General features: G+C 52.8%; 6 protein-coding genes across 6 annotated transcripts; 3 read left to right on the top strand and 3 right to left on the bottom strand.

Annotated features, from left to right (window-relative positions):
- Positions 1 to 760: 760 nt before the first annotated feature.
- CCM_04258 (uncharacterized protein) lies at positions 761 to 1,313 on the top strand (the record flags this gene model as incomplete). The annotated part of the gene is made up of 2 exons (XM_006669406.1): positions 761 to 1,184; positions 1,240 to 1,313. The coding sequence occupies 2 exons, from the start codon at positions 761 to 763 to the stop codon at positions 1,311 to 1,313; spliced, it is 498 nt and encodes a 165-aa protein (XP_006669469.1).
- A 1,321-nt stretch (positions 1,314 to 2,634) lies between these two features.
- CCM_04257 (Got1 family protein) lies at positions 2,635 to 3,412 on the top strand (the record flags this gene model as incomplete). Its single annotated transcript, XM_006669405.1, has 5 exons — positions 2,635 to 2,665; positions 2,777 to 2,803; positions 2,900 to 2,948; positions 3,003 to 3,018; positions 3,116 to 3,412. The coding sequence occupies 5 exons, from the start codon at positions 2,635 to 2,637 to the stop codon at positions 3,410 to 3,412; spliced, it is 420 nt and encodes a 139-aa protein (XP_006669468.1).
- Positions 3,413 to 4,158: 746 nt separating this feature from the next.
- On the bottom strand, positions 4,159 to 4,732 carry CCM_04256 (profilin; the record flags this gene model as incomplete). Its single annotated transcript, XM_006669404.1, has 3 exons — positions 4,159 to 4,293; positions 4,404 to 4,550; positions 4,592 to 4,732. 3 exons carry the CDS (start codon positions 4,730 to 4,732, stop codon positions 4,159 to 4,161), a joined length of 423 nt encoding a protein of 140 aa, XP_006669467.1.
- A 4,165-nt stretch (positions 4,733 to 8,897) lies between these two features.
- Positions 8,898 to 10,484, top strand: CCM_04255 (uncharacterized protein; the record flags this gene model as incomplete). The annotated part of the gene is made up of 1 exon (XM_006669403.1): positions 8,898 to 10,484. The coding sequence occupies one exon, from the start codon at positions 8,898 to 8,900 to the stop codon at positions 10,482 to 10,484; it is 1,587 nt and encodes a 528-aa protein (XP_006669466.1).
- Positions 10,485 to 11,268: 784 nt separating this feature from the next.
- Positions 11,269 to 12,293, bottom strand: CCM_04254 (SNARE protein, putative; the record flags this gene model as incomplete). Its single annotated transcript, XM_006669402.1, has 5 exons — positions 11,269 to 11,309; positions 11,455 to 11,820; positions 11,913 to 11,995; positions 12,122 to 12,204; positions 12,273 to 12,293. 5 exons carry the CDS (start codon positions 12,291 to 12,293, stop codon positions 11,269 to 11,271), a joined length of 594 nt encoding a protein of 197 aa, XP_006669465.1.
- Positions 12,294 to 13,185: 892 nt separating this feature from the next.
- Positions 13,186 to 13,975, bottom strand: CCM_04253 (uncharacterized protein; the record flags this gene model as incomplete). The annotated part of the gene is made up of 2 exons (XM_006669401.1): positions 13,186 to 13,882; positions 13,944 to 13,975. The coding sequence occupies 2 exons, from the start codon at positions 13,973 to 13,975 to the stop codon at positions 13,186 to 13,188; spliced, it is 729 nt and encodes a 242-aa protein (XP_006669464.1).
- Between the last annotated feature and the right edge of the window lie 1,222 nt (positions 13,976 to 15,197).

The raw sequence follows: 15,197 nt of genomic DNA, 5'->3' as shown, positions 1-15,197 counted from the left end.
GCGAAAGGCTAGAATCAGTCAACACGGAATCGAGTTGATATCTAGAGCATAGAAGTATATACCTTGTTCGAGTTGTAATAGTAGGTTGCAGCGCAAGTAATAGTAGCAATTCAGCAGTTGTTGGATGAGGAAAGTAGCATTTATTATCGGCCAACGCAGGGCAGCCTATCAACCCCGCACGCACGCAGGCAAAATATAAAAAGGGTGGCGCTGCGAACGACATTGTAGTTGGTGTTGTAATTTGTACGACGTTGAAGCACAATCTCTGTTCGCTAAATTACCCAAGACGATAGAAAAAAGTCCTATAAAGGTGCGGGTTGCGAACAAAACACTGGCTACCTTCCATGTGTGCTCAAGCATATTTTGCTTGGTGGCCGATTGGCTGTTCTCCGCGTCATCATCAAATTCCAGGTAGCGCATCGGACTGGTGGAACCTTTTCGAGGTCTTCGACTGTCTAATAATTACAGATATGGAAAAAAAAAAAACGCAGGGATGTTGGGTGCAAACTGGAGAAAAGATTCTCGGACCGAGTATGAGTCACCGCTGACGTTTGGCATCAGAGGCGTAATGTTGGCGGCGGCAAATGGGGTTCGGCTCAAAGACCAGAGTTTATTCATCCTACGCAGGCTTCTATATGTACGTCGATGAGGAAGACGAGATGTTCTTTGGCCACCATCGTGGAGGAAGAGCTCGGTTATCGCTTTAGCGCTGTGAAACCATTTCCCTAATCGGCGAGTCGGCCCGTCCCTAGCTGTGGCTATGTATTACTGTGATGCATATTACAGCGCAAAGGTAGATTTCATCACCCTGAATAGCAAGGGATCGCTCACCTCGAAGCAAATCGACATCTTCATCGGAGATCCTGGGCAAGCTTTTGTCATATTTAGCAAAGATGTAGGCTTCGCTATGAAAGTCGCTATTACACAGCAATCCGGCATGTCTCTAGTTTCGGACCCAGAGAGAGTCCCGTTGACATTCTTCCATGAGTCAAGACATTTTGCACATAATATGTGCTCAGCTGTTCCCACCGTCATTAAGCCAACTGTACTTTTAGATGTTGCACCGTATCCGCGGATCGCTATAGAGAAAGATTTGCCGCGGCCGAATAGGACGAATACGAGTCCTGCAACTCTCTGGCTTTGGGGTGCATCGCACTCAATTACGTTACATGGAACAAAAGACCGTGAGTACTCTTGTTCCGGTATAAATAAAAAAGCAGAAGCTAACCCTTTTGGTAGATGAATTCGAGGAGTCCTCGAGAGAAAGTCACGTCCGGTTAAAGGGAGCTGCCGACCTTTTAAAGGATGTGTGAAATATTGCTATTCCTTCCCACCATACAAACAGTCCAGCAAAAAAACCTCTGTTTAATGTACTTCGCGCTGTTGTCGCGCTGACTTTGCTGCAATACTCTCCTAGTGCTCTACAGTGCCCTTGACATATTCTTCAATATTCGATGGCAAATTAAAGATACTGGATCTTGAGAGTGTCATGTTTCATTACTCGGCGAGTCAAAGGGCACATTTCCTACCTTCGAATGTTCGCCACCTGGTCGGGATATATCTGTCGATGGAGGCATATTGTCAGGATCAGGGTTCTCTGGAAGCAGCGGAATCCTCTGACGGTGAAGGTCTTTGACAAGGAGGGAGACAAAGCTGTACACAAGCAGGTTCATAAAACAAATGCAGCAGTGCCAAAAGGGGGCCAAAAGGGTGTGTAGCGCTCAATGAGAAAACAGTCGAGTGGCAACTCGCCGTAATGGGGGTTCGGCGCTGATTTCTGGTCCATTTCGGATGAGCGTATGACTGATTTTGAGTGTTGTCGCATCCAAGTTGGATGTTTGGACTGATATGAAAACGGGCGTCAGGTTTCCGTGAACGGTCGCATCGAGCGTGGCTGTTGCCTGGGTTCTCTTCCGAACCGTTGTGGCAAATACTTCTAAGTATTGCCAGCCCATTTTTGGACTAAGCAGCGGTAAGTCATTGGCAGAAGGAGGTCTTCGCTATGTGATTGATCGAGGCCGGCTGTTGCCGAGGATGGCGATTTACGCCCTGCGGGCACAGGTAGAGCGAAGGCGGGTGAGCTGGACCGCAGCTATTTGAAAAAAGGCCAACTTATTTTGGCGTCGGATGTCATCGAAACAGGTTGCACTGCAAGAGTGTGTGCCATGGCTGAGAAGCTGGCGATATGCAAAAGTGCATATTCAGACGTTGCACGAGTGGACGCTACCTATGCGCGCTCGTTACTGTGTAATATCGAACCATCAACTCAACAGACCCAAACGGTAGAAAGGTTGACAGAAACAGGTGGATTTTGGATTTGTATGTCTATTGGCTGATTAGGAAAAAGTCATTATTGGCAAGGGAAGCCGAAAGGGAACGGAAGCATGTCGTGGCTTTGCAGTGGGGGAGCGGCGAGCTTATCCGGACAGCGGACGGGGTCACCACCAAATTTAGGGTGAAGGAAATGTGTCCTGGAAATTGGGCGCAATTCGACATCTTCCATATCTTGACCCTTTTTTGACATTTTCGCCCCTCTTCCCTTTCCACGCCACAACGGTTTTCTGGTTTCGGCATTGTACTTTTTTTATTTTCTTTATTTACTTGACGTGTTTCTCACAGACTTTGCCCGCAATCATGTCGTCCATGTGGCTTTCAGACACGCAGAGTACGTGTTGCGCCTCACGTCCCTTGGTAGCCCGGCAGCCGCTGCGGTGCCACTCCAGCCAACGGCGCGGTGATGGTGATTCTACATGAAGGAAGCTGACCGTGTCTATAGAAATCGGCGTTGTTTTCTGCTCGGGAGGTACGTTGCGATTGCGAACCCGTCGCCGGCGCAAGGCTGAGCGGCGGCTCGGCCCTCCTTCGCGTGCCCCCCCCTTGCTAACCAGTCTGTTCCCAGGTGGTCTGTTTCTGGTTGGAGGAGTCATGTTCTTCTTTGACCGTGCCATGTAAGTCGCCTACGATGAACCAGACCTGAGCCTACGCGCTAATCGTCCTCGCAGGCTTGCCATGGGAAATGTACGACGCACGCCCGAGCTAGCCTTCCCCCCTCGCCTCGGCCAACGTTCGACCCCTCGAAACGAAAGAAATACGCTGACCGCGTCCTGGACTGCAGATTCTCTTCCTCATCGGCCTCACCATCATCATTGGCCCCCAAAAGACACTCGCCTTCTTCGCGCGCAAGCAAAAGGCCAAGGGCACGGCCGCCTTCTTCGCCGGTCTCGCGCTCATCCTCCTGCGCTGGACGATTGTCGGCTTCATCATCGAAGGCTATGGTATAGTGGTCTTGTTTGGTAACTTCCTTGGAACGATTGCGGGCTTTGCGCGCGGCATCCCCGTCGTCGGCCCGTACATTGGCCTCGCCATTGATCGCTTAGGTGTCGCCCGCACCAACGCGGAGCTCCCCGTATAGGAGAGCATGTGCCGGCCCAGCAAAGCGAAAACAGAGACGCGAAGCGGCGCGTTTTTTCAGCCTTCATCCTTTCAATTCGAATTTCAAAACTCGTCCCAAGACCTGCGTACCACATCACAACACAGACCGGTCGGAACGGGTCTATTTCAATACTATATTTTTTTAATCAACAAGTGGCGTCCTCGGGAACAAGCCGCTGACCTTTCAAGTACGACGGAGATGAATCAAAATAAGCGAGAGTGGCATATCGGACGTGCAAGGAAAATAAACGGCGTTGTTTACTACAAGATACTCGACAGGAAGCTACTGCGTGGCTTTGTAGAGAGCACGGCGCAAGGTTTCAAAGGTTTTCATGACCTGGAGGTTCATATCACACATAGGGGGAAAATGCTGCAATGAGAGCAATGATTATCCATGCTAGAGATAAAAGTACGAAATAGCAAAACCGCTATCTCCCCGTGAAGCTACAAAATCGAATACAACAGTCAAAAGGTAGATCGTTCTATTTATTACTCCCTCACGACACAGATGGCTCGTTTTCCATGATTGTAAATATGCACAATTTTTGACTGGCTTCTCATGACAAAACATGATGTCCGGTCTGCATTGGACGTGCCTTTAGCCATCCATGAGGACATGATTTGAGGACTGTCCAGGCGACGGGACTGACTATCGCTTTAAGATTGGCCCATTCCACCACTGACCCGACCAGGTTGATTTTTTTCTCGTCTCGGTTCTACTCTCGTTTAGTAGCCCTGGCCGATGAGGTAGTCGGCGAGGCCCTCGACGGTCGAGCTGGCGTTGCCGGCAATCTGGGCCTCGCCGTGGTGGCCGACAACAATGGCCTGCTTCGTCTTGGCAACGGCGACACCATCGCGTCCCTGTTACTCGGGTCGCAGAGCTGTGGTCAGCCACGGGGTTGTTTTGTAGAAAGTCTCAAAGGACGGTGTGGTGAGTAGGACGAGGGGGTGGGTAGCGGAAGGTCGCTTACGGATCGCGCGTAGATGCTTCTGTCTTCGGCTCTGGCCATGACGTATCGGACACCGCCGATAAAGAGACCCTCGGCAAAGGCCTTATCCTTGGCGGCGCTGTCACCGCCGACAATGGCGGAAATGGCCTTCATTTCCTCGGGCTTGAGCTGTTCATCCCCCCGGGAATCGCGTTAGCCACCTGACCAACGTGCTCGGCTTCTCCGCCTCTTGGGGTTGTCGCCTTTACCTGAAGATCGGCCGAGGCAGCCCAGACGCTGTCGCCAGCGGCACTGAGAATGGCGCCCTTGTCGATGTGACCAGTCCCGACGAGGCTACATTGTTCCCCCATTGCGTTAATATGGATTCATCTTCATCGGCAGACTCGGCAGAGTGGTATTTTTCGTGTCGGTGCGTCATCGAAAGGAAGAACGGTGCTTTTTTGTGCAAAAGTAAATACCTGGTATCGATGTATGCTGCAGCGCGAGACGTTGCGGGTTGCGGTTAGCGATCTGGGACGTTGCTGCGAGTGGGCGCCCTCTTCCCGCGGCGGGGAGGGGCAGACGGCAGACGAGAGCATGATAGCTGCCAGTCGGTGGAAGATTTACCTTGCCACGACATTGTGAGGTGGAAGTGATAGAGCGCGCTGCAGAGCTGAGGAGCGGGAAAACAAAAAAAGGGGAGGGAGCGAAAATGAGGAAGCCTTCTTATGCCAGGAGCGGGAAGAATGAAGCAATCACGAGAGTTGGCGTGGTTTGTTTGTGCAATGTCGAAACAAGGCGTATTGCCCCTCACTGATCAGTCGAGCCACCAACTTTTGCTACCAGCCGGGCATTTTGTGGCGGGGCACTGAAAGGTGGTAGCTCGCAAGTATCACACCGCGTCTTTTATTGGGAGAGTGACTTTCCTCTTTCCTTGGCACGTTGGCCAATGTGAGCTGAGCAGAACCAAACAACCCCACCAATTTGTTGGCACGTTATTTTAGGCAGCACGGCTCCCATCAGTTTCGGCCTCTGCTTTTCCTTCACCCTTCACCACAATCTTCAGGACAAGGACGCATGCGCACCAAACATGACAGGTCTTTTCAGGCATGATTTCTTTACTTCTGCGCCATGCACGCACTCTGTCGCATCTGACTATGCCCGCGTTGGGCGAGTTTGCGAGCATACTGGAGCTTGACACGGGCTTCTCCTGCGATGCTACGCCGGCTCGAGCCCATGTCGCTTTGCTTTGACAAGGTTTCATACTGGTTCATGGCCTTGATCCAAGGTGCAAGTTGCCATGCTGGCTTGTGCAACTCGCCATGCTGGCTCTTGAGAAATAAATTATAGGGAATTTTCCTATGAGAGATAGCAGCCACCCGAGAGGGCAATCGGCGACCAAGACTGAGCACCAAGATACTAGAGCAGCCGCGTAGATACCTGACCGGATTGTCTTGGCAAGATAATGTGAAAATTCTAGCTTTAAAGCCGGCAAGACTAATAAGTACCATGTGCATCGAGCAACTCACAGTTTGCACCTACATTGTTTTGTGCGCATCGCGGCTTTACACTTCTTGCAGCTCATTGAAAGTTTCTTAGAAAATGGTACCGAACACACGAGGATCAGGATAGGTACGTCGTGGGGCATGGCCAAGACGTTAAATCCCTATTTTTGGATGATGTTGGCGAGACAAAGCGGTCTCGCATATCCGATGACGGACAGCGTCATTGGGCTTGTAACAGAAGCATTGGTGCGCATTAGCTGCACCTTGCCTATATAAATCTCTATTCTCAGCAAACTGGCCAACTTGCCAAGTATGCTGTTGTCGCTGGTTTGAGCAGCGAGAGGCCAACTAGGTACTCAGTATGATTACGAGTTCATGCAGAGGTGCAATAGGCGGGATGACCGCTAAAAGCAGAGTGCTGCCCTGAGTGGTTGCTCTGTCAAGCCTGAGGCTCAGGCTACGAGGCTGAAAAATGCCCGACAGCCATCGAGTCAGTGACGGCTCACTCTCGTCGAAACAGTCATCCAATCCAAACAACCCCAGTCCCTGCCTACATTGCCCAGGCGTTGCAGGGAAACGACAATCTAGAAGGACGCCCAGTTTGCGCGACGTCGGAGAGTAAAATGAAGGGAGCGAGAGCGCGACACAGGCGTTGTTTCTTGGGACATGCCGAGCGACGTTTCTGGTGCGGTTTGAAGAGGATGTGGAATATCAACATGGCAATCTGCGGCAGATGCGAGAACGGAATCGGTACATTTCTGATAGGGCCGCAAGGGGGCCGCGCTTACAAGGTTGAGCATCTATCGTCCGGTCCGACGTGAAGTCTTTGACGGCAAACGGCATCGCGAGCCAGGTGCGGGGGATTGGGCTCGGACATGATGAGTCGATGACTTCCTGCCTAGGGAGGCATGCAAGCATGGAAGGACTGCGGAACCCCCGGCGGGAAGACTGAGCAGAAAAGACGGGATTATTACGGAGTACGGAGGACCTGCGTAGGGAACGGCCCTATCTGAGGAGAAAAAAAAAACGTGGCGCACCAAGGTCAGGCAAGGCCATAAGAAAGAAAAAAGAGGCTCTCACCACGCAGGTCCGAGTGGCGACATGCTGCCCTGATCAGCGCTGGCTTGGCCCATGCCAAGGAGGGGCCTTTTGGAAGCATTAGCATGTCAGCGCGGTCAGCTGTTTTAGATTTGCGTTGCTCTTTGATTTTTGCGGGTTCGTCGAGTCTCTTTGGGGTTGCCGTCCTTGTACGTAGATTGGCAGAGTGTCCCCTTGTATTAATCTCAAACATGCCGCCGCCGTTTGGTTGTTGGAGAGAGGAGGGGGGGGGGGGTGCCCTTGTGGATCGTCGTTTGTGGTGCATTGCGAGGTCACTCGACATCGCCGACTCGCAGCAAGACGGTGCAAATGGTGCAGATTGTGATACCGATTCTTATATTGGAGGGGGATTGGAGGATCCTCTGGTCGTGAGAGGCCCCCGTTTGTTCCAACATTGCCGTTTGCTTCAAGTTGCAGATGGGCGTTCTAAGTATGGAAATATTTTTGGCGAGTTTCTGTGTGGCTTGCCTTTGTCGAAAACCTAGTAGCAGGTACATAGGTACCTAGTTGAGGCGTCCAACGGTGTGGCAAATAGCAGCGATGTGTGGCTCCGTATTCCGTATTCATGCCCGTTTCTTTATGCAAAGACAGCCAGCGTAAACAAGGCATGGAAACGACTTTTCAGTGATTCCCAGTCGACCAGCTTTTCTTGTCCAAAAAACATCACTCGTCTGGACTGGAGACTGGACTCATCGGCAGACTCCTCCACCTGTCCCCTTCTTCTCCTTATTGTTCTTTTCGCTCTGGGGCCGGGTCTCTGTGCAAACATGCGCAACCTGCCTAAACTGGACGCAGCCAACGAGTCCAAAAATCTGAAACGGTGGTGGGAAGCTGACCAAAGAAGGAGGGGGGGAGATCCGTGCCGAAGCGGCTTATACTAAAGATTACCTAGTAGTTATCAATTCTATATTCTAGTGTTACTATCCGTATGTACTCAGTAGGTACCTAGGTGGTTATCAATTCCGGTGTGCAATCGCCCCTCCAGAACAATTGTGTTGCAGTGTATCTCTCTCTATTTCTCCTTCTGATGCTCGGCCCTTCCATCCCTACCTAGTACTCGGTTTGCCTTTTCGTCCATTCTAGGCCAACAAATTAATACTACGAATTATGAACCCTCCCACCGTCAATGCTCCTGCATTTTCTTCAGCACAACCCTTTCTGCTCTGCTCTGCTCTGCTCCTCGCTCTTCCCCTTCCCGCTGGGGACGAGCGTCCCGCCCAGCCCTAGCAGGGATGTAACTAGAAACTCAGTTTGTGCCCTTTTCGAAGATGGAGCATAGCATGGTGGTGGCCCCTTTGTCTGCTTTTCTTGTCCACTTGCTGTGTGTCAAAAAAGTAAAATGCGCCAATGTTGACACAGGCCCGGCGTGCGCGCGCTGTCGTCGTCAAGTAGATGAATCGAGACCCCAGCCATGCGTCACCCCCGGCACCCGTGGGGGGGGGGGGGGGGGCAGCCCAGGAACCGAACCCTCTACACCCTGCCCATTTTTTTCCTGGAATCGCCTTTGGTTTCCAAACTTGGCATGTAAGCGTGTGCATTTCTTCATCTACTACTTACTGCTTCTCCTGCTGCTCCTGCTCCTGCTCCTCCTCTTCTTTACCGCCTGTGACGTTTGGGCACGTACATGTGCATGTCGTGGTGGTGTCGTGGAATCTTGCATACCGACCAACCCTGGCTGCAAACGTACTTCAACACAGGTGTCACCGCTTCGCTCACTTGATCGCTCCCCATCTCCCATCTCCCGACGCTCCTTTCTCTTTTTTTTCTTGTTGAGCAAATAGAAGCCCGGTTTTCTCATCTTCAATTCGTCATAATCGACTCAAACAGTCCCGGCGCATCTCCACTAGCATGTCGACTTGACACCGGCCGCTTACACCCACCCGTCAGTCACCTCGATAGCAAACGGCCACGAGACACAATCTGCGTTTACATCATGCGTGCCGTGGCGTCACCCAACGCGCACTATACGAATTCTCCTCTACACTTTCCTATGGAGAACCACCATGACATTGGTGTCGCCCTAGGAAGCCCGACGACCGCGCCGGTCCCTGCCCAAGACTCGAGCAGGGTTCCCCGGACCATGACGACCATGACGTCCCCGGCCGCCGTCGCTGAGCCGCAGCCGCCGCCGCAGCCGCAACAAAAGAGCACAGCACTATCTCGCCAGATTTCCAAGCGTCTCCCTTTTCTCGGCCGCTCAAAATCCAGACGAAGAAACTCTAACAATGGTGGCGTCAACTACTCGCGGCCATGCACAGACCCTAGCCACGCCAACTATATAACCGCTTCACCCACGCCTCCTACACCTTCGCCGTCTGTTCCCAATGCGTCCCTTGCAAACCAGAGCCGCGCCCGCTGTGACGGTGCCAAGCTCAAGAAGCCAAAATCGTATGCGATGCGCGCGGTAACCGATCCCCAGCTGCAATCTTCAAACGGTGGTATGCAGCAAACACCGGCGTGGAGGCCCGGTCAAGGGCCGATACTGGATGTTGAGATTCCCGACATTAGCTTTGAGCGCTACAGTGTCATGTTTGGCAGCCTGATCGAGAAGCAGCAGTCGTCGGGCGGTTTGTTGGCACGTCGCCAAGCGGCACTTGCAAGAATCAAGGCCCATGAGGATGAGGGTCGAAGAGAGCACCATGTCGAGTTGCAACGATCTCGACGGGCTACTTCGCCATTCCTGCCACCAGCTCAGTCGCCGGTAGCGGAATTGCAGGGTGACTCGGCCCCTGGCATTAATATTGTACCACTACGACTAAGATCGAATACGTTCCCGATGATTGCGAGAGAAGCAGAATCGCTATCACCACAAGCGTCACCTCCCGAAGACGAGATTGATTCGCCTGCAACCTCCATCTTCTCACCCGTCAGCCAGTTCTCTCCCCAACGAGACAGCGACGGCCGTCCTCTGTTGCACTCCAGGTTCCACAAACCGTCCGTCGAGTCGATCCACAGCCCGTACTTTCGGCACGCCACCGAGCGCGAGAACGGCACCGTCCTCTCGCCTCCCCCAGGTCTCCACCGCCGCTTCCCCGATGGCGGTGGTGGTGGTGGCAGCAACGCTGCGTCACCATCCTACCCCGCGATGCCGGTCATGGGTGTCGCCAAGCAGGTCGACATCCCCAGCCGGTCAACGTCGCTGCGCAACCTGCACCGGCTGACGCCCGCCGCGCCGCGGCCCAATCCCAAACCCGCCAGCCGCGAGGAGGCGCTCGAGGACGCGGCCGAGGTGTCCATTGCCCGGCAGATTAGCATCTCGCGCGGCCAGCGCCGCTTTCTGGAGCCGCTGCATGAGCGCGAGCGCCGCCGTGCCCGCGCCAACAAGCACATCAAGGCCGCCAGCCAGATATCCCTCGACGACGGCAAGCGCATCCGCGAGACCAAGACGGCCACGCCGACCCTGGTCCACCCCGAGCCTCCGGGTAGCAGCGATGGAGGCGACGGCGGCGGAAGCCAGCTTCAGTCGCCGCGGCAGCACATCCATCGCCGAAGCGAGCTGGTCACTATTGAGGGGGCATAAACAGGCGGTCAGCAGCAGGCCTCGCCGGCCAATGGCATCAAGGGCATGACAGATCTGAGCAATGCTCTCGGCTGTTTATACCCTCCATCGTCTGCCGGCATGCTCGTCTGGGCCCTGTTTCGAGATGAGACGGACTACGATGGCCCCATGCATAGCATAGACGGGCCCTCGCATAGTTTGTCCTGCGTGGTCTGGATCTCCGTCCCTGAGCATTCGGAACCAAGAAGAAATCTTTTTGCCTTTATAGGAAAGGATTCAACGTCATACGATGCATACGACTCTATCTTCCATTCTCTACGCTCCCTTGTCCCCTGGTTCGGCGAATCATTTTCTTGTCTTGATGTCATGCTCCGCTGGCGGAATTCCTTTTCTCTCCTTCATGTTTCTTATCAGTCTTGATTTTCTTTTTCGGTAGCGACGGCACACATCTCATACATATCATGAGATATCATACTCGAGGTCAAAAAAATCTTGTTTCTTTTTTGTGTATTCTCATGTTCCAGGTTTCTTTTCTCGCAACATTAACTACCTTAGTGGTGATGTAAACAAGTCTATTAGACTCGGATGAGTTCTTCTGCTAAAATAAGAAAACCCGGCAAAAATAAAAGCTGGCCAACGACCGGAACGCGTGTCATGCGTCGAAAAAGTCAAATGTGAAATGTGACAAAGTCGTAGCATAAAGTGACTGATGGCAAACTGGGTCGGAATGAATGAAATGGAAATTCTGAAACATTTCGAGTATCCAACGCCGAACAAAAGGATTGACCGTTCCCCCGCGGCCCCTCTACATGAGGACGCAGCACGAGTTTTGCTTCTTGGCTTGTTCTGTAACAAAAATGTAAGCTACTAGTAAGCCGCTTTGCTGCTTTCTGGCTCGGCTTTCCACCATATCGGCGGCGTCCTCATCCATGGCAGACGGGCCAAAAAAGCTAAAAAACAGAGGCCAAGAAGAAAGGGTTAGGATACTTACGGTAAAACATTTTACTCTGGGCGCTCAGGCCGTCGCTCTTGGCCACCAGGTCGTCAATCTTCTCGCCGCGCTGCAGGACGCTCTCAATGGTCTTGTGCAGCACAATCTTGGTCTCGTCGAGCTCCTTTTGAATCTTCATGATGCTGTCGGCCTGCTGGGGGTCCTGGTACTTGGCGAGGTACTCCTTGAGCTCTGGCATGAGCAGCGTCGGCTGGCCGCTGGACCACGACGAGCGCGGGTTCTTGGCGAGGAACTCGTCGACGACCTTGCTGAGGACCTGGTGCGCGACGAGCGCGGGGTACTGGTGGTCCGAGATGATGATGCCGCAGACGCCCTCTGTGCGGCCGTATGCGTGAAAGGTGTAATCTGTTTGCCGGGGGAGCCGGGGGTTGTTCATTAGCCAAGTCGCGCTTCGGCGCATTTGTTGCCAATGCAGGGGGTTTCCGGTCAATAGTCACCTTGCTCCTCGACATCTTGGCGCTGGCCCGGTCGTGTGCGCTCGGCGACCGTCTTTGCGAACAGCGTCATGAACTCGCCATAGCTGCATGTCGGTTAGCGGATGAACTTGCTCGTGGTTCTCGTCGCCCCCCTTGGCTGCGGCATGGGAGAGGGGGTCCTCCGGGTATGGCTAGACAATCGACTTCGACAGCGGGCGGCGGCGGCGTACTTGTTTCGTGTGAATCGAGAATATGAGCTGAGCTCTTTTTCGGCAACAATCTCGTGCGCGGGCTTCTCCTCGTTGCGGATAATCTGTTGGGGACGCCTCGGTCAGCTTGGGAGCCCGCGGCTGTGATGGCGCGGAGTTGGGGACAACATACACCAATGTAATGTAGCTTCATGATGACGGATAAGCCGGGAGGACTCTGTCTGTAAATATTGCGACGTCGGCTATGGGTTTTCGCTGGAGAAGCAGGAGATGGGAAACTATGCAGCCTAATAGAAACTACCAGGTAGGTAGCAACGGAGCGACGAGTCGGTGACGGCAAGTCTAGAGTCGCATCTCGTCACATGCCCCACGATTCGAAAACCCAACCCCTCCAAGACCAGGCCCTGGCAGGGGGCTTAGCGTACCAGTAGTGGCAAACCACTGCTGGTGGACAGTTGGCGTTCAGTGGCTCGATGTGCTGTGAGTATGGGGCAAGACCGGTTGTGATCACGCTTCCAGGCAGACAATGAAAATAAGTAGGTATGCGTTGTGAGTGATGGTTCTTTAATGATGCAAAAATTCCACTGGTGAATTAAGTCTAAATGGTCGTCAGCAAGTTTACTTCTGCTTGGGACCATCAGCGGCATTGACTGCTTCCACTGAAGCAGGCACTTGGGTACATGTGTAGTTGACAAAGCTTCCGAGGAATAGGTATAAAAATTGGGGATCAGAATGTAGAAAAAATAAGAGAAAACAGCTATAATCAAGATTTCCTATATATCAGCATAAAATTAGCCAACAACCTCCACGATGTCAGGCATATGCTGACCCGCCTCCCACCTACAGGTTATGTGCGCTCCTGTGCTGCCAGGTACATACCCAGATTTAATCGTCTCTATCGCTATTATGAATGCACTTCATAATCATTCTAACATACCAAGGACGCAATACTAAAATTGAAGTGATAACGCACCACGTCTTATACGGTTATGGTAAAAGTCTTGCCCAGGTTCTTATCGGCAGGAAACATAATTAAATCTCAGAATACGAAAGGAATTCAAAACAACAAAGAAACGACAGTTCATTCATCCCAAAGCCTCCCACCGATTGCTGTTCAATACGACACCAGCCTGCGCGCCCTTGTTCCCATCCGCACCCAGCATCTGCGCACAGTGCTTTGCGTGCCCATCATTCTCATAGCGCAGCTCCAGCATGGTCCCTCGACTCTTTGCGCGAATCGACTTGCGCCAGTAAAAGAAGCAGTGCATCAAGTGCCACCGGTGCGTCGTGTAAAACGGCCCGCCTCGCGGCCGGTCAGCGAGCGCCCCCAGGTCCTGCACCGCGATCGCCTTCGTGTGCTGCGCGTCGGCCCAATACATCCAGGTGCCGTTGGGACCGTCTCCAAAGGCGTCAAACTCGGCCGTCAGCTCGTCGTCGCGGCAGTGCGGCGGCAGCCACGCGGCGGCCAGCGTGTCGTATTGACAGTTGAGCTCGACCGCCTGCGCGACCGAGTCGCCGCAGTTGCACCCGGGCAGCGCAAAGGAAACGCCAGAGCCCGGAGCTGATGCATGTTGGAAATGGGTGACGGAGCTTTGGAAGAGTGTAATGAGAGTGGGGATGGCAAGGCCAAGGAGAATGAGGTCTTTCAGCACCATGGTGGACTTGCGACACACAGAAGACACTCTCCTAGTGGTCGAGGAGCGAGAGACGAATGTTTGACCGGCATCATTCTGCTCAAGGAGAGTTTCTTCCTCCTCCTTCATTGCGCCAAGTCTCCCGCTTCTTTGACAGTGTTAGTAGCTTATCTGAAGCATAGATTGGTAGTGTATAAGCGCCTTCTCACCTTTGGAGCTCGAGATATCGCGTGGAAGCCATTTTTTAATATGCAAAACAGACGTGACCGGGTAAGGCTACAATGCCAAGTCAAGATTTGGGGAATTGCAAGTATTCTTCTAGGCGAGGACCGCACTTTTTCCTGCGAGATCGGAAGAGGCAGCTTGCACCAAGAACGTACACCGCATCCATGCACATTCATCCGCGTTTCAACAACGGGCCCAACAACGGGCCCGGATGGCCTACACTCTGTGCAAGCTTATCAAAGATACACTAGTGATGCAGTGACTCCGGAAACTAGAAGAAACAGTGCATATCGTGTCACTTTTCGCTTCCTCGATCCCGCTCTCCCGGTGTTATTGTGTAGATCTTCGCCACCGCAGCTCTTGCAACACTCAGCCTGGTCCGCGAACCAGCCATTGCTGCCATGCTTGTGCTACATCCGAGCCCGAATTGGAACATGTTGCCTCGCGACTTAAATTAAGGCAAAACGGAACCTACATTGAAACCATGCTACAGAAAGCTTATCGCTTGGAAAACCCGTGTTTGTCTGTGGCGGTAGCACACCAACTTCGTCCCGTTGACCGAAAATTTTCCACCTGAACCCTCGGAACTTGCTCATGCAGGCCTTGACGACGTTGCTCAAGAATTCGAGGAGTGGTCTGATTCGGAAGCTTGTATCCTGCAGTGAGCCTTGCCCTACCCAAACCTTGATACCAGTCGCGGCAACTTGCCTCAGTGGCGTCCGAAATCGGGACCCCAGGACAGCCGGGCAATGTATATATAAAGACGAAGAAAACCCTGGAGAAAATGAATCGATTATAATTGTCATTCAGATACTACAAAGCTAGTTTCCTTACGAGCTGCCGAAGTTACATTACGACAAACCCTAGCTATTACAAGCCGACATCCTTGCCCGTCAATCTGGTGTGTACAATACCAACCTGTTCTGACATTGCTTGCTTTCGGGAAAGTACTCGGCCATGAGAACATCAACTGACCTCTATTCTCAGAAAAAATGAGAGTTCAAAACTTCATTACCGCGGTCTTTGCCACTGCGTGCTCGGCAACCCCGATGTACTCGGGACACGACAGCCATGCAGCTGCAAACTGGCCCAGCCAGTCTGCAAAGCGACATGAGGGTCATGCCATGGCCAACTGGCCAAGTCAGTCTGAAAAGCGAGATGATGGCCATGCTATGGCCAACTGGCCAAGTCAGGCTGGAAAGCGGGATGATGGCCATGCTATGGTCAACTGGCCAAGC

Source organism: Cordyceps militaris (genome assembly GCF_000225605.1).
Source record: "Cordyceps militaris CM01 unplaced genomic scaffold CCM_S00003, whole genome shotgun sequence".
Classification (NCBI taxonomy): Eukaryota; Fungi; Ascomycota; class Sordariomycetes; order Hypocreales; family Cordycipitaceae; genus Cordyceps; species Cordyceps militaris.
Note: the sequence above shows the minus strand (reverse complement) of the source record. Positions and strands in the feature narration are given on the sequence as shown.